General features: G+C 42.9%; 1 protein-coding gene across 7 annotated transcripts in view; it reads right to left on the minus strand.

Annotated features, from left to right (window-relative positions):
• MCU (mitochondrial calcium uniporter) overlaps positions 1-22,077 on the minus strand; it is a 449,047-nt gene that overhangs the window by 15,231 nt on the left and 411,739 nt on the right. Inside the window, exon 13 of one of the 7 annotated variants that reach the window (XM_033940611.1) lies at positions 7,264-7,308. The exons of 5 other annotated variants lie outside the window; for them this stretch is intronic. In XM_033940611.1, the coding sequence (XP_033796502.1) occupies positions 7,279-7,308 (30 nt within the window). In that variant the 3' untranslated portion in view covers positions 7,264-7,278. Of the gene's footprint in view, positions 1-7,263; positions 7,309-8,368; positions 8,468-22,077 lie in introns of those variants that run through there. One more of the 7 variants, XM_033940610.1, reaches the window with a different exon arrangement.

The raw sequence follows: 22,077 nt of genomic DNA on the forward strand, positions 1-22,077 counted from the left end.
CAGAGATTTTGAGCTCCAAGCTGATGACCTGAAGGTCTCAGACATGTGGGTGAATAAGTTCAAGTCACTGAATGAAGATTTGGAAAGACTTGCACGACAGCAAGCAGAGTTGGCAAGCAAACACAAGTGGGGAGAAATGAAAAAACTTCAATCCGCAGACCAGCTGATTGTCAAAACTTGGAACATGCTTCCCGTCACATACCACACACTGCAGCATGTGAGTATTGCTGTACTGACAATGTTTCGCTCTACATATGCATGTGAACAGTCTTTCTCACATCTAAAGAACATTAAGACCAACCTATGATCACATTTAATGGATGGAAGTCTCAACGCCTGCATGAAACTTAACCTCACCACGTATCAACCAGGCTACAAAGCCATTAGCAAAACCATGCAGCACCAGAAGTTGCATTAATGATAAGAATTACTTTATTCATTGGTTAGCAACAGCATAACAACATTATTAAAAAGAATTCAGAGACTTATTGTACTTTAAAAGTGTTGGTCTTACATAAAATGCACACATTTACTTGTATTTAGTTTTAAACATATTGTAGGGCTCTCACAGAATTACATTTTAAAATATGTCGTGTTTATGGCTCTCTCAGCCAAAAAGGTTCCTGACCCCTGGTTTAGGGCATTGCTTAATAAGCTAGTAATACAGGATGGATGGCACAGTTAGTCATGAGGGAGATACAGAATAATTTACACTACTGTAAAGCAAGTTCTTGAGCAAGGTATACAGACAGCTTTAAAGCAGGTAGGCAGTAGGCAGAAAACACTGGTTCTGAGGTAATTAACAGAGAAGACATAGCAGTTCTAAACTCTGAGATTTTCACTACGTTTGAGAAGTGTGCAGGCTCCCTGCAATTAACTAGCTGCTATGGTAACAGCTAGCAGCTGGTGTTCCCACACGGAGTTCTGTTAACCATGAATCACAGAAATAAACAGACTGAGGTTTCTGCCCAGCGTTGGGTCTAATTTGGTCACTGTTTGGTACAGTGCAGGATACTATCTTGAAACACAGAGGAAAAATGTACCAAATTCTACAGTCCAAAATCCTTTCTCTGGTAGCTCACACAATCTGCCTATCAGGAAAAAAAACACAGCCCAGGAAAACATCTAAAAAACTGTTTCAAGTTACTTCCATTTGCTCTGGCCATATCTCAGCTGGAGCATTGTCTTCTTCCAATATCATTGCCTGACCTGGCTCTGAAGACAAGAATCCTGAAGGTAGGTTTTCTTCAGTCTGCTCCTCTCTCATTTCCTAATCAGGGCTGAGAAGCTGCCCTGCCTGGTCTGGGGTAAGCTCAGTCCCATTCTAAGCTTCCTGTCTCAACTCCTATCCTTTCCTCTGCTCTCTAATGAGCCTCGCTTTAAGCCGAAGGGAAAAAAAACCACCACCCCTTGGTTTCAGTGGGGGGAAGGGCTTTCTTTCCTCAGCCGGGGACGTTTCTCTGAGGCAAACCTTTCCTGTTCTGTCTCAGTCTCATCCTCACTATTCATAGGGTAGTCAGCTAAATTATTGTCCTGGGCTCTGACCTGGTCTGCCCTTCTGCACCAGGGTTTGTATGATTTCCTATACTTCTCTGTGATAAACCTTGGGATTGCTGTAGGTTTGTCACAGTGGGAACGTCTGGAAGGAGTGGAAAACGCGGTAAGCAAAACTGAAAGGAGTGATTGTAAAAACAACAAACCTTTGTGTGAGGCAAGTAAGAAAAAGTAAGAGAAAAATAAGGCGCTTTGGTTCTCAAAAGTAGTAGCTGAGAAGGTAAGGAATAAGAGGTTAGCTTTCATAAACTACAAAAGATCGCAGAAAGAGGAAGACAGGCAAAAATATCTGGAAAAGTTAAGAGAGGCTGGTTGTGTAGTCAGGAAAGCAAAGATGCAAATGGAAGAAAAAAATAGCAGACATGGTAAAATGGGGAGACAAGACATTTTTTTAGATATATAAGTGATAGGAAGAAGAGCAAAAGTAGCATTGTGAAACTCAAAGGTGAGGGGGATGAATATGTAGAAGCTGATAAAGAAAAGGTCGAATTGCTTAACAAATATTTCTGTTCTGTGTTCACGGCTGAAGCGTCGGGAGTGGGACCGCAGAAGACAAACATGAATAGGGATGGAGGAGTAATAGACCCTGATTGATTTTCAGAGGGTTGTGTTCATGAGAAGCTAGCTAAAATAAAGGTAGACAAAGTGATGGGCTGGATGGTGTACATCCGAGGGTGCTGAAGGAACTTAGGGAAGTTCTAGTGGCTCTGCTGACTGACCTTTTCAATGAGTCTCAACTGTAGAGTTGGGAGTGGTACCGGAGGATTGGAGAAGGGCAGATGTGGTCCCTTTCCTCAAAAGTAGAAGTAAGGAAGTAGAGAATTACAGGCCAGTAAGTCTGATTTCTGTGGTAAGAAAATTAATGGAAATGTTTTTAAAACAGAAAATGGTCAAGTTTCTGCAATCCTGTGGATTACAGACCCGAGGCAACATAGATTCACTAGAGGTAGATCTTGTCAGAAAAATCTAATCAATTTCTTTGATTGGGTGACCAGAGAATTGGATAGAGTATGTGCTCTAGATGTGGTATATTTAGATTTTAGCAAAGCCTTTGACAGTCTAATAAATAAACTGAGTGCCCTTGGGATAGGTCCCAAAGTGACAGACTAGATCAGGAACTGGTTGAGTGGAAGGCGACAGAGGGTGGTGATCAATGGAGATAACTCTGGGATGTTACCCGTGGTGTGCCTCAAGGTTCTGTTCTTGGGCCTGTTCTTTTTAACATTTTTATAAATGATATTGCTGAAGGGTTGTCTGGTAAGATTTGCCTCTTTGCGGATGATACCAAAATCTGCAATAGAGTAGACACATCAGATGGTGTGAATAACATGAAGAAAGACCTAGCAAAGCTTGAAGAATGATCTGAAATTTGGCAGCTAAAATTTAATGCTAAGAAATGCAAGGCAGTGGCGTACCAAGGGGGGGGGCAGTCCGCCCCGGGTGCACACCTTAGGGGGGGTGCACAGCCGGCCAGGTCCAGGTCATCCTGCCCTACTGTGCAATAGGACCTGCACCTCAGCGCGGCTGCCGGTGAATCCCCCTCTGACATACTTGCTCTGGAGCAAAGTCAGCAGCTGCACTGAGGTGCAGGAAGGTCCCCGATGACTCGTCTGCTTGCTTTGCTCCAGAAGAAGTAAGTTGCATCGGAGGGAGTGGACCCGGCAGATGCAGTCATCGCGGGACCTTGCCGCAACTCCCTGCGTCTGCCGGGTCCACTTCCTCCGATGTAACTTCCGGAGCAAAACCTGCAGATGAGTCATCGCGGGACCTTCCAGCACGCAGCTGCTGACTCTGCTCCAGAGCAAGCACGTCAGAGTGGGGTGGACCGGCAGCCGGCAGCTACAGTCATCACAGGAAAGAAGCAGGACTACTGGAATGGAAGAGTGGTGGAGGGAGAGAAAAGGGGCAGGGTGGTGCTGATGGAATTGATGCACAGGGAAAGGGGAGAGAGACTTAAGGGGGAAGGATACTGGATGGCATTGGATTGGAGGGAAAGGGGGCAGATGCTGATTGAAGAGGGGTGGATGGAGAGAGAAAGGGCAGACATTGGATGATAGTGGGGAGAGTAGAAGGGGAGCCTATGTTGGATGGAAGTGTGGATGAGAGAGATAAGGGAGCAAATGCAGGAAGGAAATGGGAGGAGAGAAAGAGTGGAGCAGTTGATGGAAGTGGACAGAGAGAGGAGAAGGTACTAAATGGAAGGGGTAGAGAAAGAGAGCACATGATGGAAGGAGGGGATAAATAAAAGGAGGGCACATGATGGGGGGAAAAGGATTGAGTTAGGGAAATACTGGAGAGGTGAGGGAAAGAGGTGGTGAGCTGTAGGTAGACAGTAAAAAAGGAAATTGATGAGAGGGTAGTAAGAACGTAATCTAGACGGGTGCAGAATAAAGTGAAAAGGAAAATGAGGGAAAAAAGGGAAAGGGATTGCAGAGGAGAGGTGTGGGAGAGGGAAGGAGAGGAGAGAAATGCCAGACCAATGGAGGTGAAAGGAGAGATGGAAGGGGAGGCATACAGTTTCAGGAAGGGGCATAGAAGGAGAGAAGATGCCATATATTGGCAGAGAGATGGCAGACAGTGGATGGAAGGAAGAGAGTAACAAGAAGATGAGGAAAGCAGAAACCAGAGAAGACAAAGGTAGAACAAAAATTTTCTATTTATTTATTGCTTTAGGAGACATGTGTCACTGTTTCTGTGGTGTTGCATTGTATGCAGAGTCCAGGTTCTTGCTGGTTCAATTTAACCTTTGTCTATGTATTTCTATTTTATCCCCCCTTTTACAAAACTGTGGAGCGTTTTTTAGCGCCAGTAGTGGTGGTAGCAGCTCTGATGCTCAGAATTCTATGAGCGTCAGAGCTATTACCACCGTGGCTAAAATCCACGCTACAAACTACAGTTTTGTAAAAGAGAGAGGGGTTAATTTGTGATTACATATTCCATACTAGGCGAAGGTGTTTTCTGTGTTCTGTGTATTCGAAAGACATGTTTTATTGTTAGGATTGACTGCAGGATTCATCTGTACTAGTCTGGCTTGTTTAGTTTTACAATGGGTGTATTGATGTTGCCTTTTCCTAGGTACTCATATATGACGTGTGGATTGTTACAAAAAAATCATGTTTTTCATACAGATGGGGGGGGGGGGTGTCAAAAAAATGATGGGCCCCGGGTGTCACATATGCTAGGTACGCTACTGATGCAAGGTTATGCATTTGGGCTGCAAAAACCCGAGGGAACTGTACAGTTTAGGGGGTGAAGAACTTATGTGCACGGCGGAACAGCAGGACTTGGGTGTGATTGTCTGTGATGATCTTAAGGTGGCCAAACAGGTTAAGAAAGTGACGGCAAAAGCTAGAAGGATGCTAGGTTGCATAGAGAGAGGTATGGCCAGTAGGAAAAAGGAGGTATTGATGCCTCTGTATAAGACGCTAGTGAGACCTCATTTAGAATATTGTGTACAATTCTGGAGGCCGCACCTTCAAAAAGATATAAAAAGGATGGAGTTGGTCTAGAGGAAGGCTACTAAAATGATGTGTGATCTTCATCATAAGGCCTATCAGCCTTAATGATCTCAATCTGTATACTTTGGAGGAAAGGCGGAAGAGGGGAGATATGATAGAGACATTTAAATACCTATGTAATATAAATGTGCATGAGTCGAGTCTCTTACATTTGAAAGGAAACTCTGCAATGAGAGGGCATAGGATGAAGTTAAAAGGCTCCGGAGTAATCTAAGGAAATACTTTTTTAAAAAAGGGTGATAGATGTGTGGAACAGTCTTCCAGAAGAGGTGGTGAAGACAGAGACTGTGTCTGAATTCAAGATGGCCTGGGATAGGCACGTAGGATATCTCAGAGAGAGAGAGAAAGAGATAATTACATTACATTTCTATTTCGCCAATACCTTATGGTTAATGTGGATGGGCAGACTAGATGGGCTCTTTGGCCTTTATCTGCGTCATATTTCTATGTTTCTAACATGGGTTACTTCATTGATGTATAATGCTAGTAATGCATTTTAGTAACTCGGTTCAGCTGTGGAAAATGGGACCTATGGTAAAGTAACATGTTAAATGTGCTCTAATAGGGAAAGTGCATGTTTGGGCCCCTTTTACAAAACCTTCAGTAGCAAGTCCCCCATGGAAAATGCACCGAAACTCATAAATGCTTGAGTACCTGATTGTAAAACCGCTTAGATAACCTTGATAGGCGGTATATAAAATCCTAATAAACTTGAAACTTGAAACTTGATTCAATTCCTTTGTACTGTGGTGCATTTGCCACAGGAAAATCACTACCGCTTTGTAAAAGGGGACATTTATGAGGGAAATTCTATAAAAAGTTGCCTTTCTGGAGGCAATTCTGTAAAGAAAAGTAGAAGCCTACTCTCTTTTATAGAATGCTAATGTACCCAGGTATATTATTGTTATTTAACATGTACAGCAGGGCTGCCCAAGTCCGGTCCTCGAGATCTACTGGCAGGCCAGGTTTTCAGGATATCCACAATGAATATGCATGAGAGAGATTTGCACACCAAGAAGGCAGTGCAGGCAAATCTTTCTCATACATATTCATTGTGGATATCCTGAAAACCTGGCCTGCCAGTAGATCTCGAGGACCGGACTTGGGCAGCCCTGATGTACAGTATATGTGTTTGGCACTTACATACCCGCCTGCATTCTAAATCTACATAATCCCCTACAGAACTACCTTAGAATATGCCTTAGAAGAATTATGGAAAACACTGAGAATGTTAAACAGTAAAACTGGAAACCTACTAGTGATTATTATACACAAAAGCATATCCAAATATACAAGTAGTTCCTAGTTCAGGCCACATGGTTTCACAGCATTCATTTTTAAGCATGAATCTTTTTGTCTAACACAGTGTCCCGCAAATGTTTTGTAGTCAAGGCACACTAAACTCGGGACCGTGGCTGCAGGGCATCTGGAAATGCATAGACATTGACGCAACAATGTTATGCACATGTGTGATGTTATCATGTCTGTCCGTGCATGCACAGAGGAACCTCCAAACAGGGCTCTGAGTCTGCTATCACTATGCCAGTGGGGTGGGGGGGGGGAGGGTTGGAGGAGGAAAGGTGCCAATGCAGGTGCAAGCTGACTGAATACAGGACATGCCTCTCGTCGTGAAAGGCATGTCCGGTAAGCAATCAGCCAGCACCTGCGCCTCTCCTCCATCTCGCAGCACACTCGGAATCTCACTGCAACACACAGTTTGCGATACACTGGTCTAACAGCTGGTTCACATTGCTGCCCCTCCTAGAGAAGGCTATACTCTGGAAAATGCAAAAACTAAGACCTATGAAAACATGGCTTTCCTTCAGACAATGATTCACAAATGATGCTTTCATGATTCCCATTTTTCATACAACTCTTGTGCAGTGCACCTTTCCTCATCATCATACCAGTATAGAGTATTTTATATAGGCATTGCATAACAAATTACATTAAAAATGCAGCAGTCTGTTGTCTCAAAACATATTGGGGCTTTGAAAATCTTTGGGTCATCTCAGCAGTAGGAGTGCAGCTTAATGGTTAGAGCAGTGGGCTGGGAACCAGAGAAGTCTGATTCAAATCTCACTGTTGTTCCAAGTGTCTTTGAGCAAATCATTTAACCCTCCCTTGCCTCAGATACAATTTTTAGATTGCAAGACCTTCAAGGACAGGGAAATATCTACTGTACCTGAATGTAGCTCAACATGAGCTACATGTGAAAAGGCCATGATCCAAAATCCTATAAAATAAACAAAAATATTTCCTACACTGGAAGTGGCCAATAGCAATATTACATACTGGAATTTCTCGTACTTAAGAGGGCTGTACTAAAAGCAATGCAAAAGTGGGCATAACTATTTTATTAATTATTAATTAGGTCATTCAAATTGCACATTAGTAGAGTAACTCACTCTATACAAAAGTACTACTCAACATAGTCTCCATCACAAGTGATGCATTTGCACCATCGTTGAAGCCAACTCTCAAATCCTCTTTGAAAAAATCCAGGTATGCACCATCGTACCCACTTCACAGCCATTTTCACCTCGTCTGTGTTATCAAATTGTTTTCCCTGAAGACTGTCTTTCATTGGACCAAAAAGAGTGACAGATCCAGGCTGTACAGTGGATGGAGGGCCACTGACCAAACCAATTGCCGATTGCCTGATTTGTTGCCAAAGATGTGTGTGGTTGTGCATTGTCATGATGATTGTGGATTGTTTCCAGATTCTTGTTCCTTCTCTTCCTTCTAATGGCTTCTCTAAGCTTCTTGAGTGTCTCAATGTACTACTCACTGGTTAAGGTATGGCCACGTTCCAGAAAATCAAGGAAAATGATGCCTTTGTCATCCCACAAATAGTCACCATGACTTTCTGTGCTGATCACTGGCTCTTGAACTTCATTTCAGGATCATAAAGACACCACCACATTTCATCCAATCACCAGATCAGAAAAAATGTGCCTTCATTGACTTCAAATGCTTCAGAGCAGATTTCTATTCCCTCCTTCAAATCAAGTGTCAACTGCTGAGGAACCCATTTTGCACACACTTTCCGATACCCTAAATCTTCCAGCGTCTTCTGTATGGCATTGTGACCACAGTCCAGTTGTACAGCAAGCTCATGGATTGTGACTTGTCTGTCCACGCAAATCAGTTCATTCACTCGCTGATGATTTGTGTCAGTAGTCGCAGTTGATGGTCTCCCACTGCATGGTTTATCCTCAATGCTGATTTCCCCTTCTTTAAACTTCTTCATTCATCTGTGCCTGTTACTCTTGTCAATGGTGTCATCTCTGTAAACATTCTGTAGCCTTCTGTGGATGTTGGACAGCCTGTATCCCTCTTTCATCAAGAACTCAATGATGGCATGTTGCTTCAGCTTGGAATCCATTATTCACCTGTAATGAAGAAAAAGATTCTGAAATACCAGTATAGAGAAAGAGTTACTCTACCAACATGTGCAATATGAACTACTATTAATTATTTCTATAGCGCTATCAGATGAACACAGCGCTGCACAGAGTCACAAAGAGTAGAAAACAGTCCCTGCTCGAAAGAGCTTACAATCTAAAAAGGCAAGACAGAAAAACAGGATGTCATGGATACAGTTAAGGGGAACGGTTAATCAGCAGGCTGGAGGGTTGGAGGGCACAGGAATAGGGTAAGTTAATAAAAATGTTATGCCCACTTTTGCATTAAGTTTGTTACATCCCTCATATTTTCACAACTTCTATACCATTATATCTGAAATGCTTGCTAGGCGGTTTCTAACATAATATTCATAATCAAACAATAACAAAAACAATAAAACATATACATAAGAATAGCCTTACTGGGTCAGACCAATGGTCCATCAAGCCCAGTAGCTTGTTCTCACGGTGGCCAAACCAGGTCACTAGTACCTGGCCAAAACTCAAGGAGTAGCAATATTCCATGCCACGATCCAGGGCAAGCAGTGGCTTACCCCATGTCTTTCTCAATAACAGACTATGGACATTTCCTCCAGGAACTTGTCCAAACCTTTCTTAAAACTAACTACGCTATCCGCTGTTACCACATCCTCTGGCAACGTGTTCCAGAGCTTAATCATTCTCTGAGTGAAAAAAAATTTCCTCCTATTGGTTTTAAAAATATTTCCCTGTAACTTCGTCAAGTTTCCCCTAGTTATGACTCAAAGCCTTGTTGAAACAGGAAAGCTTTTAGCAACTTCCAAAACTGTAAATAATTTTTCATTTTGCATAGTGACTCTAGGGGTGCATATTCCATAATTGTGCACTCTCTACATAAAACATTTATGTTCTATAATTTTTCTAGTCTAATGTGTATAAAGGATAAAACATCCAACAGATATTTCTTTGCACACTCTAATGCACGCAGAGGGTAATTCACTTTCAAAGCTGTAGCAAGCAACAGAGGGCATTTTAGTGTCCAAAGATAAAGCATACTAAATAGTTTTCTCTCAAATTCTGACATTTTGACTATGCTACCATTAATTTTCTTTTGAGAGAACTAAGACTCTGTATAATATGTCAATGGTTTTTGAGATCTTACTGACACTATTGACAGAGTGAGAAAATAGATTTTGACTTACAACATTGGGGAGTAACTATGGCATGACCATTCTATTGTGGGCACTCTGCGGTCCATTATGGTCTTTATCTACTAACATCTACTGTTAATACATTATCAGGCTCATAATCAAACAACATAGTCATCCAAAATGCATCCTAAATCGGCACTTGGATGTCTTAATTGCCAGGACGTCCAAGTGCCGATAATCAAAACTGTCTTTCTGTATATCTAGCGAGGTGGTCCAGCCTCTGTGTATCCAGAGCATGAGATCGGCATGATGGAAGTGGGCCATGACTGGGCTTTGGGCATTCCCAAGGGCATTTTGCAAGACATCCTGGATGGAACTTAGATTTTTGGAACTAGATCTGTTTTAGAGGTGACGGGTCAAAACCGCGCGAGACAATGCCACACCGACAATGGAGCACCGACAATCGTACGCAGGATGTCTGCGCACTGGATTTAAACAGTATTTTAAAGTGCTCCGAGGGGGTGGGGGGAACCCCCCACACACTTTACTTAGAACTGTTGGTGCTCCCTTGGGGGCACTGGAGGAAACTGTACTTTTTCCCTAAAAAAAAACAGGGAAAAGGGCTTTTTCCTCCATAATGGGGTGGTCCCCCAACACCCCCCAACAGGAGCACCAACAGTTCTAAGTAAAGTCCCCGCCCAAACCCTCCCTCGAAGCGCTTTAAAATACTGTTTAAATCCAGCGTGCAAATGTCCTGTGCGCGATTGTTCGCGCGGCTTTATATCATGCGTTTTCATCTATGTACCATTTTAGAAGGGTACAAGTGCCACAAAGGTATCCAAACTGACCAGATGACCACTGCATGCATCACGGTAAGACACACCCATACTCCCCCAGTGCTCACTTGACCCCCCTTCCACCACACAAAAACGAGAACAAAAAGGTACAAACCTGTCTCTAAAACAGCAGCATCTGATATGGGGAAGCCTGGTAGAGCTGCATACAGGTGTCTTAAGTAGCCTGGTAGGTGGGCTAGTAAACCATAGAAAGGAGGACCTAGGCCCATGAGCCACTCTAACCACTACATTTATGGTAGAACATGTGAGCCCACCCAAACCCTACTAAACTGCCAAATAGGTGCCACCTGCAGCCATAAGGGGGTTTTGGTGAGATATACAGCTGGCACCCTTTATGTGAAGTTCACAGCAGTGCTCTCTAAGGTGTCCCATTGCTCTGTCAGGATGGTGATGTGGCCAGTCCATTACTGTGCTGGTCCCACCCTTGTCCAAATAGTTAGGATTAGGCTGTTTTCAACATGGATGTTTTTCTGATCGAAAATGGGTTATAAAGTTAGACATCCCGATGGCCAAGACATCTAAGTAGATAATTTTCAAAAACAAATTATATTTGGACATCCAGCAGTTTGCCATTTGAAAATGGCCATTTTTGTTCTTCGAACTTTGGACGTTCACTGGATACATCCAAGCTGGACTTAGACCATTTTTTGAAAATGCTCCTGCACATGTTTATTATGCACGTAACTCTTGTTTCAAGTTTATTAGGATTTTATATACCGCCTATCAAGGTTATCTGTTCTGAGTGTAATTGGTAGAGCAGGCTAAATGCACGAATAAGTAATAAATTAAAATTTGCATAAGGCTTGAAGTCACTCATATTCTTTGAACCCTTCAACAGTATCTGTCAGCCAACTTAGAGCATAATCTTCCTTAACACATCAATAAAGGCAACCCATGTCACTAAGGTGATTCATTTTCAAAACACATAGATGCCTCAAAATGGCCCACAAAATATCCATCTACCAAAAACGTCTAAATTTCAATTTTTGAAATGTAAAATTAAAGCATATCGTAGGTCTGTTTTTGGGCAGGACTAGGGTGAACCCAAAATTAGGACATCTTTCTGCAATAATAGAACAGGAAGAAACTTCCAAGGCAAAATAGTAAATGCTATGGATGGGCAGACTGGATGGGCTATTCGGCTTTTATCTGCCATCATGTTTCTATGCAAGAAAGGGCATGTGTATCTAGACCTGTTGTAATTCTATCTAAATTACATAAAGGTGCTCTGAATGACCAGCTCAGCACTGGAAGGATTAAGGCTTGACCCCTCCTTAATCCCCAGTGGTTGCTGTCCCCCTCTCACCCCCATAAGAAGTAGAACTGAAAGGTATAACAGCTGTAGGTACTATGGGAATAGCCAACACTGCAGCAAGCAGCTCCCAGGAGTAGCCTAATGGTCAGTGCAGTGGATTGTGAACAAGAGGATCCAGGTCCAAATCCCTCTCTGTCTAGTATATTTATGGTAGAAATTGTGAGCCTTGCAAAATCGCCAAATTACTGACTGTACATAGGAGACACCTGCAAGGTGGAAGGAACATGCAGCATATTACAAATCTGAAATTAATAAAGCAAAAAAAGAATATTATTCCAAACTAATTAAGAAAGCAAAAAATACATCTGCACTCTTTGCAATAGTTAAATCTTTAACTTCTAGGAAAAAAGAAACAAACAAAAATAATCAAGTACCATCAGCACAAGCTCTTGCTACTTACTTCGCAGACAAAATAAAAAAAAAAATCAGAGAAAATTTCTCACAAACTCCCATTTATAGCTATGCCAAAGACCTTACTGATTCTACTGTTGGCAATCTGTCCTTTTCAAAATGTTCTAGTTTTACTCTTGAAGCAACAAAACAAAAAGAAGAGTTCCAACCTAAACTGCAGTAAAGAAACAACCAAGAGCAAACAAGACAAAACTGCAGATCTGTACAAGACGCAGGCAAAATTTATTTGTGACAAAAAATATATATAAAAAATTTTTTAAAACCCTTTACCAATCAGGGGACCCGACACGGTCCGTGTTTCGGACAAACCTTCGTCAGGGGTCCATGGATAAAATAGAGGGAAAAACAAAAAGTCACAAAAAAACTGTATAGTGGTAGCAAAGTATGGGCGACGTCAAGATCCGTCACTGTAATAAGCCGTCTTATTACAGTGACGGATCTTGACGTCGCCCATACTTTGCTACCACTATACAGTTTTTTTGTGACTTTTTGTTTTTCCCTCTATTTTATCCATGGACCCCTGACGAAGGTTTGTCCGAAACACGGACCGTGTCTGGTCCCCTGATTGGTAAAGGGTTTTAAAAAATTTTTTATATATATTTTTTGTCACAAATAAATTTTGCCTGCGTCTTGTACAGATCTGCAGTTTTGTCTTGTTTGCTCTAGTTTTACTCTTCCCACCTTTCAGGAAATACAAATATGTTTAAATTCACTTAATATAAAAGGGACCAGTTCAGAAGCTATTCCTCCTTTTCTTTTAAAACGCTTCTTTTCCGTTTTTGGACCATGCATCAAAGAGTTGGTCAATTCTAGCCTATCATCAGGCTCCTTACCCAAGTCTTGGAAGCAATCCATAATTTATCCAATTGTTAAAGACCACTCCTCTAGTATTCAATTCATGTCCAACTATCGTCCCATTGCTAATATATCATTCATAGCTAAACTGACTGAAAAAATTGTCTTTCTTCAAATATCTGACTTTATCGAGAAAACAAAAGCCCTACACCCTAATCAAACTGGTTTTCGTCATCATCACTCCACTGAACTTTCTTTACTAGGATTAACTACAAAAATTCTCTATCATCTTGACCATCACCAATCAGTTCTGCTCATTTCCTTAGACCTTTCATCTGCCTTCGATACCATAGATCATAGTTTATTACTATCCCGTCTTCAGGAAATAGGTGTAACAGGTCAAATCATGGACTGGTTCACCTCCTACTTTTCTGATAGATCATTTAACAACTCATCTTCTGAACCTTCATCTACTGAATACGGTATTCCGCAAGGCTCTATCTTGTCTCCATTACTTTTCAATATCTTTCTATCCCCTCTTCTGACAGTCGGTCAATCTATCGGCTTTACCACCTTTGCATGTGCCAATGACATGCAATTAATTCATCCTATTGACCTGAATAACATCGGGGATGTTGTTTCCATTAATCAAAAACTTTAAAAAATTAAATCATGGTTGGATTCAAATAAGTTATCACTCAATGTCAATAAATCGAAACTAATGATCTTCCCCTTTAAAGAGGGATTAACTCTTCAGGCCCCTCTGAAAATCGAATCGCTTTCAATTAAAGTTGTATCCACTCTAAAGCTTTTGGGAGTTACCTTCGACTGCAAATTTTCCTATCACAATCACATCAGTACGGTGGTTCAGAAATGTTTCCACCATCTCAGAATGATAAGGTCTCTTGCTAAAACTGCTCGATCCCTCATCGTTGAACACACTAATTCACTCTTTGGTTATTTCCTGCATAGATTATTGTAATGCCCTCTATAAGGGCATTACCAAAAAGGAAATAAGACGCCTTCAGATAATACAGAATACTGCTATTAAGATCATTTACGGCGCAAAGAAGTATGACCATGTCTCTCCCCTTCTAATTGAAGCTCATTGGCTGCCTGTCGAGCACAGAATTAGTTACAAAATTTTACTGTTAACCCTTACTACTCGTTTCAATAGCCAACCCGAATTCATTGATAGACTCCTTATTCCATATCAACCTGCTAAATTGATCCGATCTACGTCACAAAACCTTCTTGTTATACCATCTTTGAAACTAATCAATACGCGGAGATCTAATAACTTTGCCATCACTGCACCTTCCCTATGGAATTCATTGCCCAATCACTTACGAGCAGAAACCTCGATAAAGCAGTTTAAAGCAAAACTCAAAACATTTTTATTTGAGGATGCTTTTGGATAAAACTGTCCTTTTTAGGACTAAATAAGCAATAGTCCACCTATTGTTTTAACCTTTAAGTGTGCTTTATTATAATTATTGTAATTCAACCCTACTTCCCAAATTATGTGTAGTCAGTATATGTGTCCTATGCTAAAAGTCTACTAACCTAGTATAGTACTTTATAATATTTTAACACCAATTTTTATTTGTGTTTTAAAAGCTTTCTTTTATTAAGGCTGTACACCGCTTAGAAATTTGAATTAGCGGTATAAAAAATGTTTTAATACACTTGAAACTTGTATACAATTTGGCACAGTAGTCTTATTCTGTTCTTGGAGGGCTCACAATACAAAATAAAGGGGTTATGGTGGTCCACCGAATTGACCACTATGCTGCCCCTCTGACCTTCATGGACATCTATGTGACCATTTCTCTCAAAATGATGCCAGACAGATGTTCTAGTGCCTCTTTTTCTTACATTGTGTCACTTTGGAAAATAAGTTACCATACTGGGACCCTCAAGTTACCGAAGATCCCTCAAGTCCAATATCCTGTTTCCAAGTCACAACAGAGCATTTAGCACCCCAGGCCACAGTAGAAACTTCTACCACAGCTTAATAAAAGAGAGCCTTTATTATCTAAATATCAGCCAGAGCCAGAAACTTCCAATGACCATAAAAGTCCCAATATTCAGTGCCAGTTCACAGATTGGGCTTGGCACAGAATATGCAGACCCATTCAGTGTGTGTGTTTTTTAAATGCTGATCGCTGCAGGCTGAATATTGCCCTCGATGATGTTTACAAAACTAGTCTTTAGAACAGGGGTGCCCACGCTTTTTTGGCTTGCAAGCTACTTTTAAAATGGCCAAGTCAAAATTATCTACCAACAATAAAAATGCTAAAAATATAATTTATTTATTTATATATATACACCGAGTGTACTATATATTTAAAATATAAATTGTTTACCTTGCATAACAGCATGAACATGTATGGCAGAATACAATTCTTTGCGACTGCTTCCGCCCTCCCTGCTCAAAATCGAGAGGAATAGCGTCACCTAACCCTTGCGAGATTTGATGGTGATTTGTGCGATCTCTTTGCACTTCTCAAGAGATTTGTTAGTTGCTTGCCACCTATTGAGAGTTCTCGCGACTTTTGCAGGCAACGTTTACCTTAGCAGTTCTTGCGAGAGTTTGTGGTGGAGATGGCTGGTGCCCTTGAGGTAGAGATGGGATACTGGGACATTGAGGATGGCAGTGACTATTTCCTTAAAACGTGGATCACTACTAAAGTTGAAGCCGTACTTGGTTTGTGATTGAGAGGGGTCAGAGCTGGGGGGGGGGGTGTTTGAAAGGTGAACTGAACATTAGTGCTGCCCAATTCAGGAAAAGAAATTTTGATTCAATTTGATTCAGCCTATTGAATTGATTTTTCGATTCAATTCAATTTTCCTGCCCAATTAGGTGTTTTTCTCAAACATCCTGGTGGGTTTATTTTATAGCCTCTTCACCAACCCCACCCCCTTTGCCCTCTCCTATCCACAGTGGCTCTGTGGTGTAAACAAAATAAACAAACAAAAAAGACTTTTCCTCTCTCTGTTAAATCCCAGCACATGTTTGCGGTCAAATACCAGCTCTGGCAGGATACACATTTCAAATCTGACACATTGTAATCACAAAACAGAAAATAAAATTATTTTTTCTACCTTTTATTGTCTGGTCATTATTCAAATTATGTTGGTTCCAGGCTCTGCGACAAGCGTCTTCTGATAACTCGCATGCCAGGGTCTCCTGCTCATTTGTCGTTTTCTTCTTTCTCCGTGCTAACTATCCATCTTCCATCTCTGTCCTCCCCTTCCGTTTCCCTTCCCTATTCCTCCCCTGGAGGTCTGGAATCATTCCTTTTTTTCGTCTCCATCCCCGCGGCTGCAGCGATGGACCCCATCATACCCAGATCCCCATCTCTCCTTTTCTCAACTACCCTTTCATCCAGTATTTCTTCCTCCTTCCCACCAACCCAGGATCAACCAGCTCTCCCTTTCTCTTCCCAACTACCCTCAGTATCTCTATCCCCTCATCTACACCATCCCTTGTGTCCAACTTCTCTCCCTTTCTGTTCCTTCCCTCCCTAAATCCCATTGCCCACATCTTTCTCCCTCTGTTTTTAGACCCATTATTTCTTCTTCCCCCCTCCCTCTCACCCCCCCAGTCTGGCATATGTATGTCTCTTTGGACCCCCCTCCTTCCCTCCATGTACTTCTACACCAGGGACACCCCCCCCCCGAAGGCCTGCATGTTCACCCCTCCTTCTTTGTGGTGTCATTCGGCTTCCCCCCTGGCCTCCTGGTCTCACCCTCAGCTAATTAGGGCAGCCTGCAGAGGATCGCCGGTGCTGTAGTGATCCTTAACAAGCTGCTGTCGGCCTCCGTAGCACATTCCGTCTGCCGCAGTCCCACCCCTCCACGTCAGGTGTGGGATCGCGGCAGAGGGAACATGCTATGGAGGCCGACAGCAGCCTGTTAAGGATTGCTACAGCACTGGTGATCCTCTGCCGGCTGCCCTAATTAGCTGAAGGTGAGACTGGGAGGCCAGGGGGAAGCCAGAGGATGCTACAAAGAGCACCTATACACTGCAGCACTTCCCGACTGACCCGGAGTCCCTAAAGCACAGTTCTTCAACCGCCGGTCCGCAGACCAGTGCCAGTCCGCAAAAAAATCTTGCCGGTCCGCAAAGGATTCAGGACCCCGCCGCAGCAAAAGGTGCCGCCGTCAGCTGACGTGCAACTTCCTGTTGCCATCGCTATGCCGGTACTCCTGCCTGCCACCACCGACTCCTGCCGCGTATGTCTCCGCACCCCCAGAAAAGCAGCGGCAGGTCTGTGTGCTTTTAACTTCGGCACACAGCTGCCCCTACGCAGTATTTTAGCGCAGTTTCATGAGGCAGACTCGGGGCCTTTGGTAGGCCGGCACACATCACATCATTGAAGCGGGCCGGCCTACCAAAGGCCCCGAGGCTGCCTCATGAAACCGCGGCTAAAATACTGCTTAGGGGCAGCTGTGTGCCGAAGTTAAAAGCACACAGAGCTGCCGCTAGCCTACATAGAGGAAACATTTGCTGGAGAGGGAAGGAGGGAAGGGAGTAGAGGTGCTTCTGGACAAGGGAGGGGAAGGGGCTACTGCTGGCAGGGGAGAAGGGAAAGGGAAGGGATGAGAATTACTGTTGGATAAAGGGAGGAGGAAAGGGAGAAGGGGTACTCCTGGACAAGGGAGGGGAAGGGGCTACTTCTGACAGGGGAGAAGGGAAGGGACGAGAATTACTGTTGGATAAGGGGAGGAGGAAAGGGAGAAGGGGTACTCCTGGACAAGGGAGGAGAAGGGGCTACTGCTGACAGGAGAGAAGGGGAAGGGAAGGGATGAGAATTACTGTTGGATAAGGGGAGGAGGAAAGGGAGAAGGGGTACTCCTGGACAAGGGAGGGGAAGGGGCTACTGCTGACAGGGGAGAAGGGAAAGGGAAGGGACGAGAATTACTGTTGGATAAGGGAAGGAGGAAATGGAGAAGGGGTACTCCTGGACAAGGGAGGGGAAGGGGATACTGCTGACAGGGGAGAAGGGGAAGGGAAGAGAGTTACTGTTGGATAAGGGGAGGAAGAAAGGGAGAAGGTACTGCTGGACAGGGGAGGAGGAACATTGGAAGGAAACAGCTGGCAGGGAGATTAGAGGAGGGGAAGGAGTCAGGATGGAATGGAGAGATCAGATGAGGGAAAGGGGAGAGACAGAGGAATGACAAGGTAGAGAGAGATTGATGCTGGGAAGGGGGGTCAGATGAAAAATAAGGAAAGAGGGACAAAGATGCTAGATCTGGTGTAGGAGAGAGGGGCATAGATAGAATGCAGATACCATATGGGAGGGGGAGGGGTAGGGGTAGAGGGCAGACAGTGGATGGAAGAGGCAGATTCTGGATTGAAGAGACAGAGGGCAGACGCTGGATGGAAGAGAGTGAAAAGACGATGAAAGCAGAAACCAGAGACGACAAAAGGTAGAAAAAAATAATTTTATTTCTATCTTGTGATTAGAATATATCAGATTTAAAATATGTATCCTGCTAGAGCTGATATTAGACATAACTGGGGAGTGCAAAGCCCAGGCAGTGCGTCTTTAGCTTCCAGCTGGCTTAGGGCTTTCTCTGACCAGAAGGCAGTTGCCCTAGTTGCACTCCCCCTAACACCATTCCTGCCATGTGTAACTGCGGTATTCTGTTAGCATGATATTTGTGTAGCATTCTGTAATAATTTGGCTTATTCAGTTTTCTTGATAGTAGAGGGGATATATGTGAAGGGGAGGGGAGACGGGGGTTTTGTTGATCCTTGCCCTGTATTATTTATATTTATAAAATGACAATTGTACAGAATATTGTTTCTTTTTATACTTTAATAAAATATGTTCAGTATAAAATCATAACTATTTGAGGCTTGTGCGGATGGGATCAGATGGTTAACGGGACCGAGCTCGCGAGGACAGGGCGGCAATGGTTTTTTAAAAATTTCAGTCTTATTAGTTTGCCGGTCCATGAAATAATTATTTTATTTCCACCGGTCCATAGGTGTAAAAAGGTTGAAGAACACTGCCCTAAAGCATGAGCAGCAATGGCTGAATTGCCCTGAAACAAAATGCTTAAAGCGATCTCCTCCCTAATGTGTCTCCATTCTCCATTTACCTCCCTTTTTTATTATTTTACTTCGATGTATTTTAAAACTTTCCCTCCCCTACTTCCCTCTTGTTCCATGTACGTCAGTGCGAACTTATCCAGTATTTATAACATTTGATAAAATATTTATTTTAATTCGCCCCTTTTTATTTCTTTTTAATCTCATTTTATTGTACACCGTTTAGACACATGTTTGATAGACGGTATATCAAAACAAAATAAACTTGAAACTTGGCAGTGGATGGCCAGCAAGAGGCAGCGCTGCCACTCCTGCTTTAGGAGACTTGAACAAATCAGCGAGCCCAATTTTTTTTTTAAACTAATCAATTCGCCAAAGTGAATCGATGAATCAATTTAAAATCGGGCAGCACTACTGAACATACAGCTTCAGGCACAGTCTCCTGTGCGCGGTAAAGTTTATTTTGAAAGGCAGGGCTCCGCGATTGACTCGCATTGCCTTTGCGATCAACCAAAAAATCGCGATCAACATGTTGGGCACCCCTGCGTATTCTGTGACATGGTTTTGGTAGAGGAAAATTCCAATAGTATGAATTGCTTATATGCCCTTAATATAGAAATTTAATCTTTGCTCTCACTTGGCAAGCAGTATTCTGAGAGATTTGCATCTATATATGATAATCCCCCATTTTGTATGAGCAACTGATAAGCCTGAACCTGGAACCTAAAGAAAACATTGCTTTTTATACTAATTCAAAGAAGGACTCATAACATCTGAAACAGCTCTGAGGCTTCAAGACAAGTTATTATTTTAATTTCATATTCAGTTAAGTACTCTGTTTTCCAGTTGTTGTTTTCAATAAATGTTTTTGAAGATAAGTGAGCTGGTCTTCGTACATCAAGTTGAAGAATATTCTTCATTGCTGTAATAGGAACTTGAACAAATAAGATGTTTAAAAAAAACCCCACTATTTCACTCAAGTCTCCTTTAATCTTTATGGCATGGAAATCCCAAGAACCTTATAAGTTGGGTGATTGCATAGCTCCTACTCAAACTGGACAGGCTGACCAGTGCTGCTTTTGCCCCACTACATGTATAGAGATATGATTTCCCAGTTTATTTCTCTAAGAAAAGCAGAAGTGCATCTCTGTGCATGCAATGAGATTTAACTAGGACTAACTTAGCTTGCCCATCTTAATATGGAGCTGTATGGTCACCCAAATTTTAAGACTAGTTTCACAAAGTCCCAGATATCATCTAAAGCTGTAGCATATCCAGCAAAACTATTATGAATAAAGCTCCAGGATTATATTTTCCAATATATCCATGTGCACATTAAATACATAAAAATCTCTATGTGTATCTAGAAAAGTATAATCACCAATAATGCCATTCATCTGTTCACCATGATACCATCTAATATAATAAAACGCTAAGCCGCGCATGCGCACTCCCACCTGCGTGCGCCCATTTTCTATGAGCTGTAGGGCACTGCAGGTAGGAGTGCGCATGCGCACAAAGCTCTCTCTCTCCCTCCCCCCCGAGGCAGATGTCGGCGGCCCAAGGCGGCTGTTGGCCGCAGCGGCTGTCGGTGGCCCCAGGCGGATGTCGGCGGCTGCAGGCCGCGGCAGCTGAACCCGGACGGCATCATACTGAGAGCATGAGTTCTGTAACACATGTTATTTAACACCAGGTGGGATAGTAAATATCAAAATATATAGTATATAAAAAAACTCTATCCTCTTCTATTGTGGGAAAAATACAGAAAACTATAAACAGGTAGAGAAAAAGACCTCACATAAATTTGTAGAACTCAACAATACAGCAAAAGCTGAAGACAAGTAAGTTCCCTTTACAGGTTCAGTTGGAGTCATTTCAAAGCTCTCCTTGCATATTGTTTTTTAAATGGAGGAAACAATATAGCAAGTTTAGACCCTTTGCTTGAAACGTGAAGGAGGAAAGGGAGCAGAAGGGGAGAGAATGGTAGGGCATGGAGTTAAGGAGGAAGGTATTGGGGGGGAGGAAAATACTGCACAGGGAAGTGGGGTGGGAGGGAAATGCTGCAGCACACAGAAATGGAGGGGCAGAAAAGGGGTTGATGAACAGGGGAAGAGATACTGATGGACAGGGGGGGCAGAAAAATGAACGCAGGCCTACTGCTGGACAGGGGGAGCAGAAAGGAGGTGATGATGGACAGCGGGAGGTAAAACAAAGGGAGAAGGGCTGCTGCTGGATAAGGTGAGCAGTGATGGGGTGGTGGAGGACACAGGGGAGGTAAAAGGAAGGGAGAATGGACAGGGGGAGCAGGCAAGGGGTGGTAGTGGACAGCCAAGGAAAAAAGAAAGACAGACAGAAATACAGAAAGCGGCTAAGGTGAGAGAAAAAAAAATAAAGACAGACACACACACATATATTCTAGCACCCGTTAATGTAACAGGCTATAAGACTAGTTATAGAATACTAGCATAACCTGGAATGGCCTGCTCAACAAATCAAACTGCATCATGCAAAAGGTACACAAAAAAAACAAACTCCAGGGCTGTAGAGTTAGGGATTTATTGAATCCCCTAAAAGCCTGGCCACATGCCACTGAGTTTTTTAAATGTTGCTTGTTGCCTCTTAATTTGAGATTCTCTGCTGCTGCAATCCAGAACTGACAATGTTAACCATTCTGCTAAAGAAGCTCCAAAGGGTGGGGGTGGGGGTGGGGGGTGAAACAAACAGGGGGAATTGCTCTGAACTTTACCCCTGCCCCTACCCTCTATGGGCTAGGTAAGTCAGTCAGATGTGGGCTCAACATACTTAGGTTACCCCACAGACTTTGTTCCTCACCAAAGGGAAAGGTCAGCTATAGAGAGCTGTAGCTCTCGACAAGCTTAGTTCAGTTCAACACTGGGTAAAGAACAATGGAGAGATATCCACAAGCTGGACTTCATTGCTAAAGAGTAGGCCTCTCTTTGAGCATCAGGACAGTGGCGTACCAAGGGGGGGGGGCGGTCCGCCCCGGGTACCAAGCCCTGAGG

Source organism: Geotrypetes seraphini, chromosome 4 (genome assembly GCF_902459505.1).
Source record: "Geotrypetes seraphini chromosome 4, aGeoSer1.1, whole genome shotgun sequence".
Classification (NCBI taxonomy): domain Eukaryota; kingdom Metazoa; phylum Chordata; class Amphibia; order Gymnophiona; family Dermophiidae; genus Geotrypetes; species Geotrypetes seraphini.